Genomic DNA, 15,579 nt, shown 5'->3' on the forward strand with positions numbered 1-15,579 from the left:
CTTCCATTTGGTTGTTACCTTTCCAATTGGCTGATGATTCCTTTTTCTATGCAAAGATTTAAGTTTAATGCAGTCACAATTGTTCTGTTTTTGCTTTTGTTGCCTGTATTTTTGACAAGACCAATGTTGTGCATTATTTTGCCTTTATTTTCTAAAGGAGTTTTATAGTTTCAGATCTTGCACTTAAGTTTTTAAAACATTATGAGTTGATTTTTATATATGTAAGAGAAGTATCCAATTTTATTCCATTACATGTTGATATTCAATTTTCCCAGCACCATTTGTTGAAGAGAATGTTCTTTCTTTGTGTATAATCTTGGCACCATGTAAAAGAACCTTAACAGAATATGTGGGGGTTTATTTCTAGGCTATTCTATTTCATTGGTCATGTGTTTGTCTTTACACCAGTACCGTAATTGTTTTGGTTACTGTAGCTTTGTAAAATGTTTTAAAATCAGGAAGTATGAGATCTCTAGCTTTGTTCTTTTTTCAGGATTATTTTGGCTATTTGGGATCCTTTGTGTTTCCATGTGAATTTTAGGATTGCCTTTTCTACTTCTGCAAAAAACGTTTTTGAGATTTTGATTGGGATTGCATTGATTCCATAGATTACTTTGGGTTAGATAGACATCTTGACTACATCGTCTTTCAGTCCATGAACATAGGATGTCTCATTCCTTTCAGTAATGTTTTATAGTTTCCACCTACAAGTCTTTTGCCTCCAAGGTTAAGTTTATAACTAAGTATTTTATTTCTTTTGATGCTCTTGTAACTGGGATTGTTGTAATCCCTTTCAAATTGTTTATTGGATATAAATGCAACTGATTGTATGTGTTGACTTTTTTTTAATCCTGCAGCTAGCTTGCTGAATTCATTTGTTCTAGAAATTTCTTTATAAACTATTTAAGAGTTTTAAACATGTCATCTGTGAACAGAGGTAAATACACATTTTCCTTCCCAACTTAGATATATTTTGTTTCATTCTCTTTTCTCTGGCCATAGAACGTTTAATACTCAACTAGCAAAAATCAAAGAAACGAAAATTCTGGATAGATCAACTCTGATATCTATTTTTCTGTAATATTTTGAAGTAAAATCTGTTATAAAACTGTTTCTTCATGTTAATTTTCCAGATGAATATGATAGAATTTTTTTTATGTTCAAGATTCAACTGGTATTTTGATTGTAGTAACTCAGGGATTAATCTATGAGATATTTGCCTTCTTTTACCAAAAGTCCTTTTACTCAAAAGTAAAATGTTTTCCTTTTTTTTCCCCAGGGTTTTTGTCTTTTAAAATACTTGTGTAGGGCTCTTACATTTTAAATCTTATTCTTATGTATATAATTTAATTGGATGCATTCTAAAGTGTTAAAAGATTTTTTTTAATAGTTTTTTTTTCAGGTATGTGTTTGTCTCCCAAGGTACAATAATATGTATTATAAATTGTGAGCATCTTGTGTTCCTACTATTTGTCCCACCTTATTTTTACTTTTGTGGGCTTCATTTGGTTAATATTTCTGGGTTAACTCAGTAATGCATTCATATCGAATGTCTCTATTGAAAGACATACAGTAAATCAGTAAACATATAATATGTTTGATGTGATAAGAAAAAGAAAGCAAAGTAAGGGGGGCATGGAGTTGTGAATGTGGGTAATTGCTATTATGTGCTATTTATTGTACACACATATAGGTAACATATTATTTTGTATTATGTAATTGCCATTGTAGGTTGAGAAACACACACATATACAGAGAAAGTAATTTGCCCAAGATCATACATCAAGTAAGTTGTGAAACCAAGTTGGATTTTTTTCCTCTTAGTAACTATTTGCATTTCCTTGAGTACTCACAATATTATATAACCTGATGATGGGAAAAAGTAATGAAAAAGAGACACATGACTTTTGTTCTAATTCTCTTGGCAAGAACTAGTCTTTTGGGCACAGGAGCATGCTCACTGACTGGGAAGTGTCTGACTAGATGACTGCCTCCTACCAATAATTTGCACACTATGGAGAGGGGTGCACCAATCATTTGTGAATGGCTATCCAGCTCTGCCACAATAATAATAGGTTTGCTTGTTTGTTTGTTTTTGCAGTACTGGGAATTGAACTCGGCCTCACACATGCTAGGCAAGTGGTCTACCTTAAGCTGTATCTCCAGTCCTTGCCACAGTAATAATGATGTTGATAATCACATTAATTTCTTATGACTGCTATAGCATGTTACTGCAAACTTGGTAACTTGAAACAACACATTTATTTTCTTAAAGTTCTTGAGTTCAGAACAAGGTGTCAACAGGGCTGTACTCTTAATTGCATTCCTTAATTGGTCTTTCAAAGCCTATAGTGTAGCAAATCCTATCAGTTGTCACCTGGGTTGTTTAGGATAATCTACCTGTCCAGGATCCTCAGTTTATTAATACTGCAAATCCCCTTTGCCATGAAAGATAACATTCACAGGTTTTAGGCATTAAGACTTTTGGGAATCATTATTCAGCCTCCTTCTCTTAACTGTAAGTAGTTAACATTTATTGACACTTATTATGTATGATGAATGCTCTAAGAACATTACATGTATTATAATGTTTATATTTTTCTGCCTTAATTCTTAGTTCATTCATTATGTCCTCTACTTGTAGTCTTGCATATGTTCCCATTTCATTAAGGGAAGGGGATCATCTTTTGGAAGATGAATTATTTAAAGTCTAAAAATTTTATCAAAAAACTCTATACTCTTAGAATTGGAAAGTTTTTAGAGATTATCTAGTTTAATCTTTGCTCTTGTGTCCCAATTAAGCATGATAGGATTTTTTTCCCCTTAAGTTTGTTCATTTTCAACTTTGGAATATGTCTCTCATGAGCTTTAAAGAAAGTTCTTTAAATCAACATTTTTTTTTTTTTTAAAGAGAGAGTGAGAGAGGAGAGAGAGAGAGAGAGAATTTTTTTTCTTAATATTTATTTTTTAGTTCTCGGCGGACACAACATCTTTGTTGGTATGTGGTGCTGAGGATCGAACCCGGGCCGCACGCATGCCAGGCGAGCGCGCTACCGCTTGAGCCACAACCCCAGCCCCTTTAAATCAACATTAATATATTAAATTCTTTCCTTTTTTTTCTACCAAAGTTTATATTTTTCACTTACCTTTAAAATTGAATGTGTGAATTTTTCTCCTATAATAATTTAATTTAGCCATTTCATAATCAAATAAGATAGGAAAGAAATTATTCACTTTGGATCAACAACATTTCATGGGAGAAGTTGTACTTGAAGTCTTAAAGCCTCTCATAAGTTGAAGTAGAAATCAAAAGGAGTAATAAATAGTCTATTAATTGTATAAAGCATGCTGATAATTAGATAAAATTAAACCAAAAGCTGATATTCCCCTTTTAGAGCCTTCACAGAAGTGTAATGTAGATCCATTCAGTCAACAGTTCTTTCTGTTTTGTCTCAGGTGCTCAGGATACAAAGACAATTCAGGCACAGTCCTGTCTTAGAGGGCTTTGTCTTCTAGTGAGGACAAGCAGACATGGATGGAGCATAGTAAGGGCTTTAGTGTGTACAAAGATCATAGTAAGGCTGTGATATGTACAAATTGTGATGCTTGTAAGTAAAGAGAAACCCCTGCTCATGGTGGCTTAAATGATACAGGGAGTTTTGGGTCATGTACGGATGTATCGGAGAATTACAGAGTAGGTGAGGCCCACTGTAGCGGCTCGGTTGTATCATTAGATGCCCTCCTTTTCCTGTCTCTCCTCAGTGCTTTCCAAAAATCAGTCCTTCTGGGTTGGTGCCTTTGAGGTTACGTGATGATGAATAAAGTCTCTGAGGCTTCCCCTAGAAAAAATTCCCAACCTCTAACCATCAGAAGTCCTGGGATCACTGAGTAGATCAACCTTGATTGTGGATGGCCCTTCCATTAGATTGCAGAAAAGTATAATTTCAGGGTGGGTAAAAAGCAAAAGTTTAGAACTTCTAGATGATTGGTGTTAGTCCCTTATAACTTTATAACTTTTAACTTGGATTTCTTGTTTATATGATGAAAATCAGGAATTCTTAAGGTGGGAAACTAACTCATAAGAGGATCCTAGCTCTGAATTTTTGAGAACGTAAAAATTTCCCCCTCTTCTTTGGGGTTCTTTTCTTTTTAATTTTGTGTTCACATCACTACAGAAATTAAGAACTGGACATACCATCTGTTCTCTATTACTTCTTCCCTTGTAACTGGGACAGTGAGGTGGATTTTGATATCAGGCTCAAATGATTTGTGGTTTGTTTAGTTCTTGTTTTAGTTACATTTACAATGGGTAATGCCAAGGCCAGAAATTGCAGAGTTTACCCATCAACAACTTACTTATGATTTGAGCAGTAAATGCTAAAGCACTCTTAATTTTCTTAAAAAACTTTGCTGCTAATACACATTTTATCCAGCTAGTCATAGAATATAGTACTTGAAAACTGAATTAGTAATCCAGGCCACTTTGTTTTAAGTGTAAACACTTCCATTTGTTCTCTTTCTGTAGTCTCTAGTTCACCACATTTGCATTCTCTGCAGTTCTGTTGCTCTCCATGACAAGTGTTTATTCAGGAGTCACAGCATGTGACACTGCTGTGGGATTGCCAGGTCACATATTGAAAAGAATCTGGGCAGGGAGGGAATAGGAGAGATCATTTGTTAATCTCCTGACCAGACTCAGATATAGTGGAAACAAGTACTGAATACAAGACAGGCCTGTGGGGGTGGGGGTCCATCCAGTAACCTGTTGCTGCTGTTGTGTAGGCTGCTGGGCTCTGCAGAGAGCCTGTGGAAATACATCTACATACTTAGTGTATAAGGGGTCCTGCTTATAAAAAAGGAATTACTTCCTTATTTTACAAGTGTTAGCTGTTATCTAGTAATAAAGGAAAATGTGATAAATGACAACTGATGATTATGTCCTAGGCATAATAGTAATAAGTATAAGCCAGTGCTTATATAGAAATTAGTCTGCTTATTCTAAGCATTTTATATGTATTAATTCATTTAACATTGACAACAGCCCTGGGAGATAGGTCATTGTTATTTTACTGAGTAGAAAATTGACATGGAGAAGCCAAGTAATTTGCCCAAGCTCACACAGCATAGGAAGGAACAGAACTAGAATTTGAATCTAGAAAGTCTGGGACTGGAGATCATACTTTTAATCACTGTGGTATACTTTCTCTTAAGTCAGGACTGAAATTGTCATTAAAAGTAATACCATTAACTTATGAGTTGTGTTTATTTATAGCTCATTATTTATGTTAAATGCATAATTATCTTCATATTATGTTTTGAAATAAATGAACACTTTGAAGCTTCTCTTGCCTACTAAATATTCAACATGCTTTTTTTTTTATTCCAGGAGAAGATTTTGCAGTTGTGCAGCAAGAAATTATTATGATGAAAGACTGTAAACACCCAAATATTGTTGCTTATTTTGGAAGCTATCTCAGGTACATTGTTTGTTTCCCTTTTGAAAAGTAATAATAATTCCATCCCCTAATTAATGTAACAAAATAAACTTAGCTCTAATACCATGATTTGTAGTTCCCTTTATGCTTTGAAAATAGGATATTTTCACATGAATGGAATTTTAATTTATGACTTATTAATTCTAAAACCAGTATTACAGTCATGTGAGTTGGAACTTCTATATTTGAGTTCAGTGAGGAAGTTGACAGGCAAAAACTGACTTTTATGCTTAGTCTATGAATCTGTCTGTTGCCCCTTTCTTCTAGATGTAGGAGGATTCAGTCAGGAGCATCTCTTCCTGTTTTTATCAATACCTTAATTTTTGTGTTTTTTTGTGTTTCTGGCCTCAAGAATATTATTTTATTCCTTTCCTTCATTTTGTCCAAAGAACTAGGAACTAGAATTATTTCACTAACTACTGAATGGGCACGCACACGTGCATGGCACTGGAGATTGAACCCAGGGGCACTATACCACTAAACTGTGTCCACCCAGCGGTTTTTGTTCAGTTTTGAGATAGAGCCCAGGCTGGCCTTGAATTTGTGATTCTCCTTCCTCATCCTCCTGAGTAGCTGTCAGCAACTTATTTTTTTAGGTCCTGATGTGAACTTACCTGACTATGAATTTGCCATTATATTGCTTTGGCAGGACTAAGCCAGGTTCCCATGCAATACTCTGTAGGGGATCCCTCAGAGTTAAATCATGTTTTAACTTTGGTATGCAGCTGTGAGTCTTAACATTGTGATCTAGTCATTTTTAAGTTCCCTCCAAAAGGAAGATTGACAGTATTTCATATGTATTAACAAAAACAAAAAACGTTTCAGTGCTTCAGCTTTGATGGAGTATATTATAGTTGTAACTTACTGCAAGCTCACATTCTCATAGGACCAGGTGCAAAACACTCTTCCTTTTGTTCTGAGCATAGCAGGTTGGAAAGACTGGGGAATTCTGCCCTAACAACAGTTCAGTCCTTGGTTCTAACCACTCTAAAAGTGTGTGTGTGCCCACACAAGTGTGAATAGCAATGGGGGAGGGGAGTGTCTCTTATTGGAAACTTTAGGAAATTCACTAGCCCTTTTCACGTAGAGATAAGTCAATAACTGTTATGCATCTTGGATGGGTTCTTTAATAAGCCAATTTAGTACTACTTTAATGTTGAGTGGTTCGGACAATATCCTAACAGTTTATATGTTAGGGAGCAGAAGAACCAGCATCAGCTCAAACAGTCTCTTTAAAATCATTTAATTTCATTATGCAAATAATTAATTCCTGTCAACATATTTAAAATTACCACTTCAAAACACTTGTTTTATTGCCATTGGTCCTAACAGAATGACCTACCTAGACTTAATTGGGGGAAGCATTATAAACTATTTATTCCCAGGGATAAGCTGGTCTTTTGAAGAGAATTTTTATGTTTCCCCAAGGATGTTGATCTGCGAATTTCTCAAACATGATTTGAATCTTCCAGTACTATGAGACAGCTAAAACCTCACCTATTATTTCAAGATAGCCTCATGCATTTACATGGTACCCTTGGTGTAATGAAATGAGCACAATCTTCTTGTCAGGAAGACAGTAAGGTATATGATAGTTAAGAGCTTTAGTTAAGATCTTGGGGTCAGGACTCATCACTTAAAAAAATTTTTTTTTTAAATTTGTTCTACTTAGTTATATATGACATTAAAATGCATTTTGACACAATGTACACAAGCAGAGCACAACTTCTCATTCCTCTGGCTGTACATGGTGCAGAGTCACACCCGTACTGTAATCATACATGAATACAAGGTAATAATGTCTGTTTCATTCTACCGTCCTTTCCATCCCTTCATCACTTATTAATGGTGTGACATGTAGCAAGTTATTTAATCACTCTGTGCCAGCGATTTCCTCATTTATAAAATGGAGATGATATTATCTACATGATGGAATAGCTGGAAGAAGTCAGTGAATAAGTACATAAGTGGAGTGCCACGAAAGCTTAGAATGTAACTGATGCTGCGTGGTGTTCATGTTATTGTCTTAAAGTATAAAAAGAGGAAAATCACCCAGAAACCAAAGTAAAACAGACAAAGTTAAGATTATATTTTTCAATAGAACCATGTTCTTTTTGAGCTGTAGAGTCTAAGATCAGGAAGTGCTGGTTTAAATAGATGATTTTATTCTCTAATTGGCATTGCTGACTTAAAAAAATAAGATGGGAAAGCAAAACATAGTATAATATAGAATAGCAGTTAATCTTCCCTTTTTCTAACTCTTCTGTACAGAGTCTTCCCCTATTCTCTAACTAAAGTCCAGACTCAGCCAAATTTGGAGTAATGATTAAACTTGTAAGGTGTTGGAGCTGAGAGATCTTGTCACACAGCCCATGCTTTTCATAGGTGAAAAAGTAGAGTGCTAAATAACGACTCCTTGAGGCAATCTTACTATTCATTGTTGGCACTGAGACTTAGGCCTGGTTCTGCAAATGTCCTTTTGGTACTAATATTGCCTAGCCCAGGAAGGCCAGATTTAGTCTCAGAGGAAACCTGATTTCTTGGATTCTCTCTCATTGCCAGTGATTTTACAAAGAGCAAGCAGCTTTTTTAAGGGGTCTTGGTACAGACCACTTTAAAACAAATACTCTTCATTACCACTTCTGTGTTGTTCTGTTACAGCTTATTATAACAAATTTGGACAGAAAATCAAATCATATTTGACCACTGATAAACTTGCCCCTCTGGGAGCCAGACTTACCCATGAATTTTCTGAAGAGATAATCAGCTTATAATTAAGTTCTAGAGGCCCATTTTATAACAGAGTAGCTATGTTTACTTCTTGAAGAGATTCTGAAACTGAACTCCTGTAGAATAGAGTGCCTGGCATTCTTCTCAATAAGACCCTGCCTGCTCTGCTCTTCAATGTCATTATCATAGTGTACAATAAGAGCTGGATGTGTTGACACGATAGTTCCACCTATAATCCCAGGTATTCAGGAGGCTGAGACAGGAGGATCACAAATTCAAAGCCAGTCTGGACAACACAGTTAGATTCTATCTCCAAAGAAACAAAAAGTAAACTAGATAGAGGTTTTCCCTGGAGATTTAAAATTTAAAATAAGTAGTCACATATATTTGATGTATGTTATCTTTGAATATTTGTACATTTCTAAAAGAAATCAGTACAGAGCTAGTCTTTTTCTCATTAGAGCTTAATTATTGCTTTTAAGGTAAAGATGATTTTAATTTTAGGTTCCTTCTCAGTGTTTCTTAGCCAGCTATATCTTTTAAGAATACGCTAAAAAAAATCGAGACATTCCTAAGTTTGAATTCTTCAAACTCAAGTTAAAAAACAACAAATGGTCCTTAAAAATCAGGTTCATATAGTACAGTTTTATATAGATCAGACATGCTAGTCCTTTGAAATGAAGAGTACTAGTTTAAATGTGCAGTTTATCTCAGAATAATATTTGCAAACCACCATTTATATTATATTACCATTATATTTTATTGCCATTGATTACCATTATACCACCATTTACAAAGTGTTTCATATTGCTTAGTCTACAGAGTGCTGTATTGGTTTCTGAAATTGTAAAGATAGGTAAAACCTAATCCTTCCAAACCTAATAAGCAGTTTGTAATCTAGGAGAAGTAGACACAAGCAACTAATGTGTTAATTGCAATAATAATTTTGATGTAAAGCACAGAAAGTGCTAAGGGTGTCTGATTTGTTGATGTAGAGGAGTCAGAAAGCTGTGTGAATAAAGTACTTCCCAAATGTTTCTCAAAGAAATTTTTTTAAAAAAGATTGGTAAGCATTTATATTTGTAGAAAACCACAAATTTTGGCAAAGAAAATGCATGCATGAAAAAAAATTATGAAATAATCAGGAGACGGCTTATATTCTCATAGTAGAGCCTGTGGGTATAGATGCAGTAATAGGTAAGGCTAGGGAGATTAGATGAAAAGGATCCTTTTAAGCCTTAATAAAGACCTAGAAGATTTGAGCAAACTTATTCAAAGATTTTAACAGGAAGTTTATGTATTCTATGGAAGATGGACTTGGACTTGGGGTAAGGGATTGAGATAGGAGTTTAGTCAAATTTATTACAGTACTTTGTTATAGTAATCCAAGAAAGAGATGGTGGTCTAGAGTTATATAAAACCAGAAGGTTTGGGTGGGGTTTTTTTTAGCACATTTTTTTTTTTTTTTGGACACGATAGCATTATTTTATTTATTTATTTTTATGTGGTGCTGAGGATCGAACCCAGTGCCTCACACATGCCAGGCAAGTGCTCTACCACTGAGCCACAACCATAGCCCGGTTTGGGTGGTTTTGTTTGTTTGTTTTGTTCCTAGAACCAGAGACAGGACTGGGAAGGGAAATAGTAGAATTTTAACTGGAATGTGTTTATAATTGCCTTTTGAATGTTTGAAATATAAAAATGAAGTTTACAGTTAAGTCATTATTTGTACTCAGCTACATTTTTTGTTTGTTTTTAATTAATTTGGGGAGTACTAGGGATTGAACCCAGAGATTGTCACTGTGCCATATCCCCAGCCCTTTTTATTTTTAGATTTTGAGATAGCATCTCACTAAGTTGCTGAGGCTGGCCTCAAACTTGTAATCCTCCTGCCTTGGCCTTCGGAGTCACTGAGATTACAGATATGTGCCAACACCTGTCAAGTTGGGTTATTTCTTTGCCTGCAACTGCAATGCTAAGGGCTGTTACAACTACATGATGGCCATTGGCTGAGCACAAAAAGCAATAAATAGGTCAACATGTAATATCTTAATACCTAATGTGAATGAGTTTCAACAACTCCACTGTAAGAATATCCAGACAGACTCAGCAATTTAGCTAATTTTAAGGGTTTTATCTTGTTTTTCAGCTGCGAGTTAATCTGGAAATGTTTCATTGTACTTCTTTCACATCTCAGTTGTAATACTTACTGGCTTTTAGCCTTGTATCTGTATTCTATGGAAGAATACAGCCATTTCAATACTTGTTAGCATCAATACCATGGAGTATGCAGGTAACAAAATTCTGGCAAGTCACTGAGGTTCCAGATGTGTACCACTGTGCCTGGCTCAGTTACCTTTTTTGAAGGAAATTTTTAATTTTGAAATATTTTAGATTTACAGAAAAGTTGCAGAAATAGTACAGTTCTCTGTGTATATCCACTATTCACCTTTCCTTAATATTAACGTCTACAACTAAGGTCCATTTGTCAAAACCAAGAAAGTAACATCAGCACAATACTACTAGCTAAATTGAGATACTATATATGAATTTCATCAGTTTTCTGCTACTATCTGTTCTTTGAGGTTTTGAGAGAATTAGGGCTTTAGAAAATATTTTTAGGCTATATTGAGGGTTGTTAGGTATAATTACAAAGAATTAGGTCACTTTGTATCCCCTAAGGGCAGAGCTGCCTCTCTGAGAGAAGGGAAGCACCGTTAGTTACTTATATCTTTTTGAAATGCAGTAAAGTTTTATATGTCTGTTTAGAAATAAACCAAACATTTTGTTTTGTTTTTATTTTTGTTTTGGTCCTGGGGACTGAGCCTTGGGTGCTCTACTGCTGAGCTACATCTTCATCCCTTTTTAAATTTCAGGATAGGATCTTGCTTACTAATAAGGCTGACCTCAAATTTGCCATCCTCCTGCCTCAGCCTCCCAAGTTACTGGAGTTATAGGCACTCGTTACCAGGCTGAACCAAAACATTTTTAAATTTGGCTCACAGTTAAATAGTTAATCCTGTGTTAAAATATCTGTTACATAGTGAACTTTTCTCTTATTTTTTTATACTGATGTTTTAGGTAGAAGTTGGATTATTTTGGTAAATATAGTGGAGTAGCCACTGGTGAGTACCTTAGTCAGCAAGAAAAAACACAGTATAGGACAGGGACCAGGGGACTCAGTGTGTAAGATAGACACTTCAAGTGAATTTGGTAAGCCAGTTTCTGGCAGACATACACAATTGCTGATTCCTAGTGTTCTTGGTCATTTTGTTTTACTTTTTAAACTTTGCTGTTTTCAAGGGAAAATTTAACAAATCATGTTTAGTTTGTTCAGTCAGTTTTAAGTCTGTATTGAGTTTCACAATGTAAGAAAATTTAAAAATGTGTTTTAGAAATAGGACTTCTAGATCAATGAGATAGCTATTAGAAGTTTGGTCCTTGTGTGCTTTAAGAAACATGGAACTGAAGGTTAGAAGTAGACTCCCTTCCCTGCACACCTGTACTTAGTTTTCTGTTCTTTGTAAGAAAGATATGTTTAAAAAAAAAAAAAGAATTCTAGAGATTTGTTGGGTCAGGAAATTAATAGTTACATTGAAGATTTACCTAAGTGGTTAATTTTATTCGAATTCAGATACAGAGGGACAAAGATTTTAATTTGTTCTCCTGCATAAAACAGACAGATTGACTTAAAGTTCTCTCCCGTTTAAATAGATGGCTTGTGAGTGACCAAATGCAAAAGCAGACTTATTGTCACAATAGAGACATTCCTAGAACAGATGGAGTCATCTTTCTAATAGATTCTGATCATTTAAGTATTTTCAGACTTCATCTAAATAGAATGTTATGAAGATAAAATATTTTAAGTATCTTAAAAAATAAACTAGTAAGTAGTAATATGTAATTGTGATTTTCCCCCCTTTCTGTAAGCTGGAAAGTTATTTTACATAGAATGAATAGAAAACTGTATATTTAAGCAAGTGGAGAGAGAACAGAAACTAATTTTTAGTGTAAAACTATTTAATTGTAAAATATTTAAGAAATAAGCAGAAAACTCCTTTATGGTGTTCATTTTCTCTACCAAGGAGAATTGTTTTCAAACTGGAAATTAGGAAAGCATTATTAAGATGGAATTGAAGCATAGGATGTGTGAGGAGATAATTATAGAACAACTAGACACTTCAAGTGAATTTAAGTTTTTAGATTTATATAAATTGTATCTCATTATACTGAAACTGTAGCAAATGTGATTGTGACATCCACTATCAGTGAATGTCTTTTGACAAATAGAAGAGGTGTCAGAGATTAGATATCAGCAGCAACCAATTTTCAAAGGAGGGGAAAAGGTGATTTATAGAAAATTACAGGCTATCAAATTTGATGTCTGTCATCATTCCCCAGCCAACATCTAGGATGAGTTTTTAATCAGATAATTAGTACTTATAAGAAAGAAGTGATTAGCATGAATTCGATGAAAAATCATGTTAGCTCAATCCCATCTCACTTATCTTTTTTCTTAAAAAAGAAAAATAATTTTATTTATTTTTATCTTCATTGAGTTCATGGAGCAATTTAAGACAACTTACATAAGTATACTATAAGACAACTTACAGCAGGAATAGAAAGCAACTTGCATTTATGCAGTATTCCAAGTTCTTTACTATGTAATTTACATGTTATCTCATTTAATCTTGAGCAGACCCCAAGACAGTCATTCAGCCTGCTTTTTTTAAGTATCTCAAAGAGCTTTTATTTATGTTCATTATATCTTCTGACATTTACCATATTTAGAAATTAAGACAGAAAAATTTTAAAACTTAATCCATAAGCACATACTGCAGTCAGAGATGACATCATCATACTTCAGCTCCTGTGAAACTCCACTGCACTCTCATAAGAGAAAGTATAAAGGGAGCACGATTTCTTAGTATCATTATGAAACAGTTTTGACCTTTCTATTCCCCTGGGTCTCAGAGTACCCCAGACCACACTGAGAACCAGTACTCTAGAGAGGATTCAGCTAAAGAGGCCAGGCTATAGAATACTGCATTCCAGATACCAGCTTGGAGCTGGAGTATTATCCCAAAGCATATTGGTTGATGGGCCTGCCAGATTGGAAGTCATCTGCATAGTAAGAGAGTTATAGTGTGTGTGGGTGGGTGGTGGTGGGGGTGTCCAATTAGGATACTTAACAGTGTTAACTCACTGCCACAAAGGCATGGATCAAACATGATGTAAACATGTATCACAATGTCTGTGCCGAAGCATATTTCAGTCATATACTACCAGAACTAATAAGAGCATGTCAGAAGCAAAGGGATATGAGTCAGAACTCCCCCCCCTTTTTTTTAATAGGATGAGATTTTAACAAATAAAGACAAGTCCTGTCCTTAGTTTCTGTGAAGCAGATATACAAATAAGAAGCTGGAAAGAAAACTGATCTGACTGCTGTTTATATAGAAAAGATTTTTCAGTTAACTACAAACTATAAATCAGCAGTTCAGTTTAGTTGCTTCAAGAAATTGAAGACAGTCCTCAGCCAAGTTAATAGAAGTAGAGTGTTCAAATAAAGCCGATAATTGGTAGTCTGGGGGATTTAAACTTTAGTGTAGCAACCACTAGTCACAAGTACATTCTTCCTTTTGGATAAAACACATGTCTGCCAGCCCCAGACCTCCATTCAGCATTCTTAAGGCAGGCCTCCTTTCAGATGGCTCATGTTTATGTGGGTCATATCTCTTGATGTTTGCCATATTAGAAACTGCCAACAGTAAATTTTTATGTCAGCTATAATGACTCCATTTCATTGGACATGGTCCACCTGTGAATTACAGATCTTATATCACTTTAGATGTATATTTTTTAGGCTTTAATCTCTTCAGCTTTACCTTCTAGGTACATGGCACCTTGTACTCCACATTCTACAGTTAGCTGACCTTTGCACTCATATATTTTGTGTTCCCTTGCTGTATGCTGCATAGACCACCACACCCAGCCATGTTAGGTCACCTCTTAGGTCTGGCTAATCCAACCTTCATCACCATATCTGACCCCCTGCAAGCATTTCAGCAACTCTAGATTTTAATACACTGTTCATGCAAAACTGAGAGTAGCACTTGTTTTTGTGTACCACATTTTTAGAGAGATTGACAAATAGGAGACCAGAAGAAGATAACTATATGGCAGAGTCTACAAATCAAGCATTTCACAATGTGACCTCAGCCTATTCTAGCTCATTTCTGACCCTTATCCTTTCTGACAGCCTTTGTTCAACTCACATTAAATTATCTAGTCTTTTATATGTGACATCTTTCAAGTTTTCATTCTTTTGCATAGATTCCTTCCCTGTAATTCTCTGGTGAATTCCTACTTTATTCTCAAGATCCAATCCAATTGTAATCTCCTCCCAAAACCTTCTCTTGATTTTCCTGGGCATTTTCATCTTTGGGTTTTTACCGAACTTAATACATGCCTAGATTATTCATTAATCAAATCAAAGTTCAGCAGACTTTTTCTCTGAAGAGTCATATAGTAAATATTTTAGGCTCTATGAGCCACATGATCTCCATCATAGCTCTCCTGGTGTTTTGCTGTGAAAGCAGCCTAGACTGTTTGTGGGCACCAAAATGTGAATTTCTTAAAATTGTCATGTCAAGAAATGTTCTTCTTTTGATTTTTTTCCCCAACCATTTAAAAATATTTTTTATTATTTTTTAAAATTTATATGAGACAACAGAATGCATTATAATTTTTATTACACATATAGAGAACAATTTTTCATATCTCTCTGGTTGTATACAAAGTAGTACACAATGGCACACACCTGTAATCCTAGCAGCTCAAGGCTGAGGCAGGAGGATCACAGGTTCAAAGTCAGCCTCAACAAAAGTGAGGCCCTAAGCAACTTAGCGAGATCCTGTCTCTAAACACAAAATGGAGCTGAGGATGTGTCTCGGTGGTTGAGTGGCCCTGAGTTCAATCCCCAGTTCCAAAACTGTATAGAATCAGGCAGCAGACCAGATTTAGTCCATTGTTGGTATTTTGCTGACTCCTAATCTAAATGATTTGTTTATTCTTTCAGTCACTCATGCATTGGTTCATTTATGGAAAAATATTCATTTGGTGGATATTCTAGGCACCATGAAGGCATTGGAGAGAAAGACAGATATGTTATTAAAGTAGAAGCTTTCTTTTGCATTAGACAGCGCTTGCTGAGTTCAGAGACTTTTTATTCCATCTCTGCCCCTGAAAGTGGTACATTTTCAAGGGCAGTTTAAGTAAAGAGTGATGAAACAAAGGAATAAGCTACATAAGTCAATCCTAATTATTTCCCCTATTACTATATGATTATAAC

The 15,579-nt window shown here is 35.0% G+C and overlaps 1 protein-coding gene across 13 annotated transcripts in view; it reads left to right on the forward strand.

Annotated features, from left to right (window-relative positions):
* Window positions 1–15,579, forward strand: part of Map4k3 (mitogen-activated protein kinase kinase kinase kinase 3) — a 178,123-nt gene that overhangs the window by 80,873 nt on the left and 81,671 nt on the right. For 12 of the 13 annotated variants that reach the window (XR_013429042.1, XM_078029316.1, XM_078029313.1 and 9 more), the window contains exon 3: window positions 5,387–5,477. Coding sequence is in view for 12 of the 13 variants with exons in the window: in XM_078029316.1 (XP_077885442.1) it covers window positions 5,387–5,477 (91 nt within the window). In the remaining variant the exon portion in view is untranslated. Of the gene's footprint in view, window positions 1–1,731; window positions 1,787–5,386; window positions 5,478–15,579 lie in introns of all 13 variants that reach the window. The other variant, XM_078029315.1, reaches the window with a different exon arrangement.

Source organism: Ictidomys tridecemlineatus, chromosome 12 (assembly GCF_052094955.1).
Source record: "Ictidomys tridecemlineatus isolate mIctTri1 chromosome 12, mIctTri1.hap1, whole genome shotgun sequence".
NCBI classification, from domain to species: Eukaryota; Metazoa; Chordata; class Mammalia; order Rodentia; family Sciuridae; genus Ictidomys; species Ictidomys tridecemlineatus.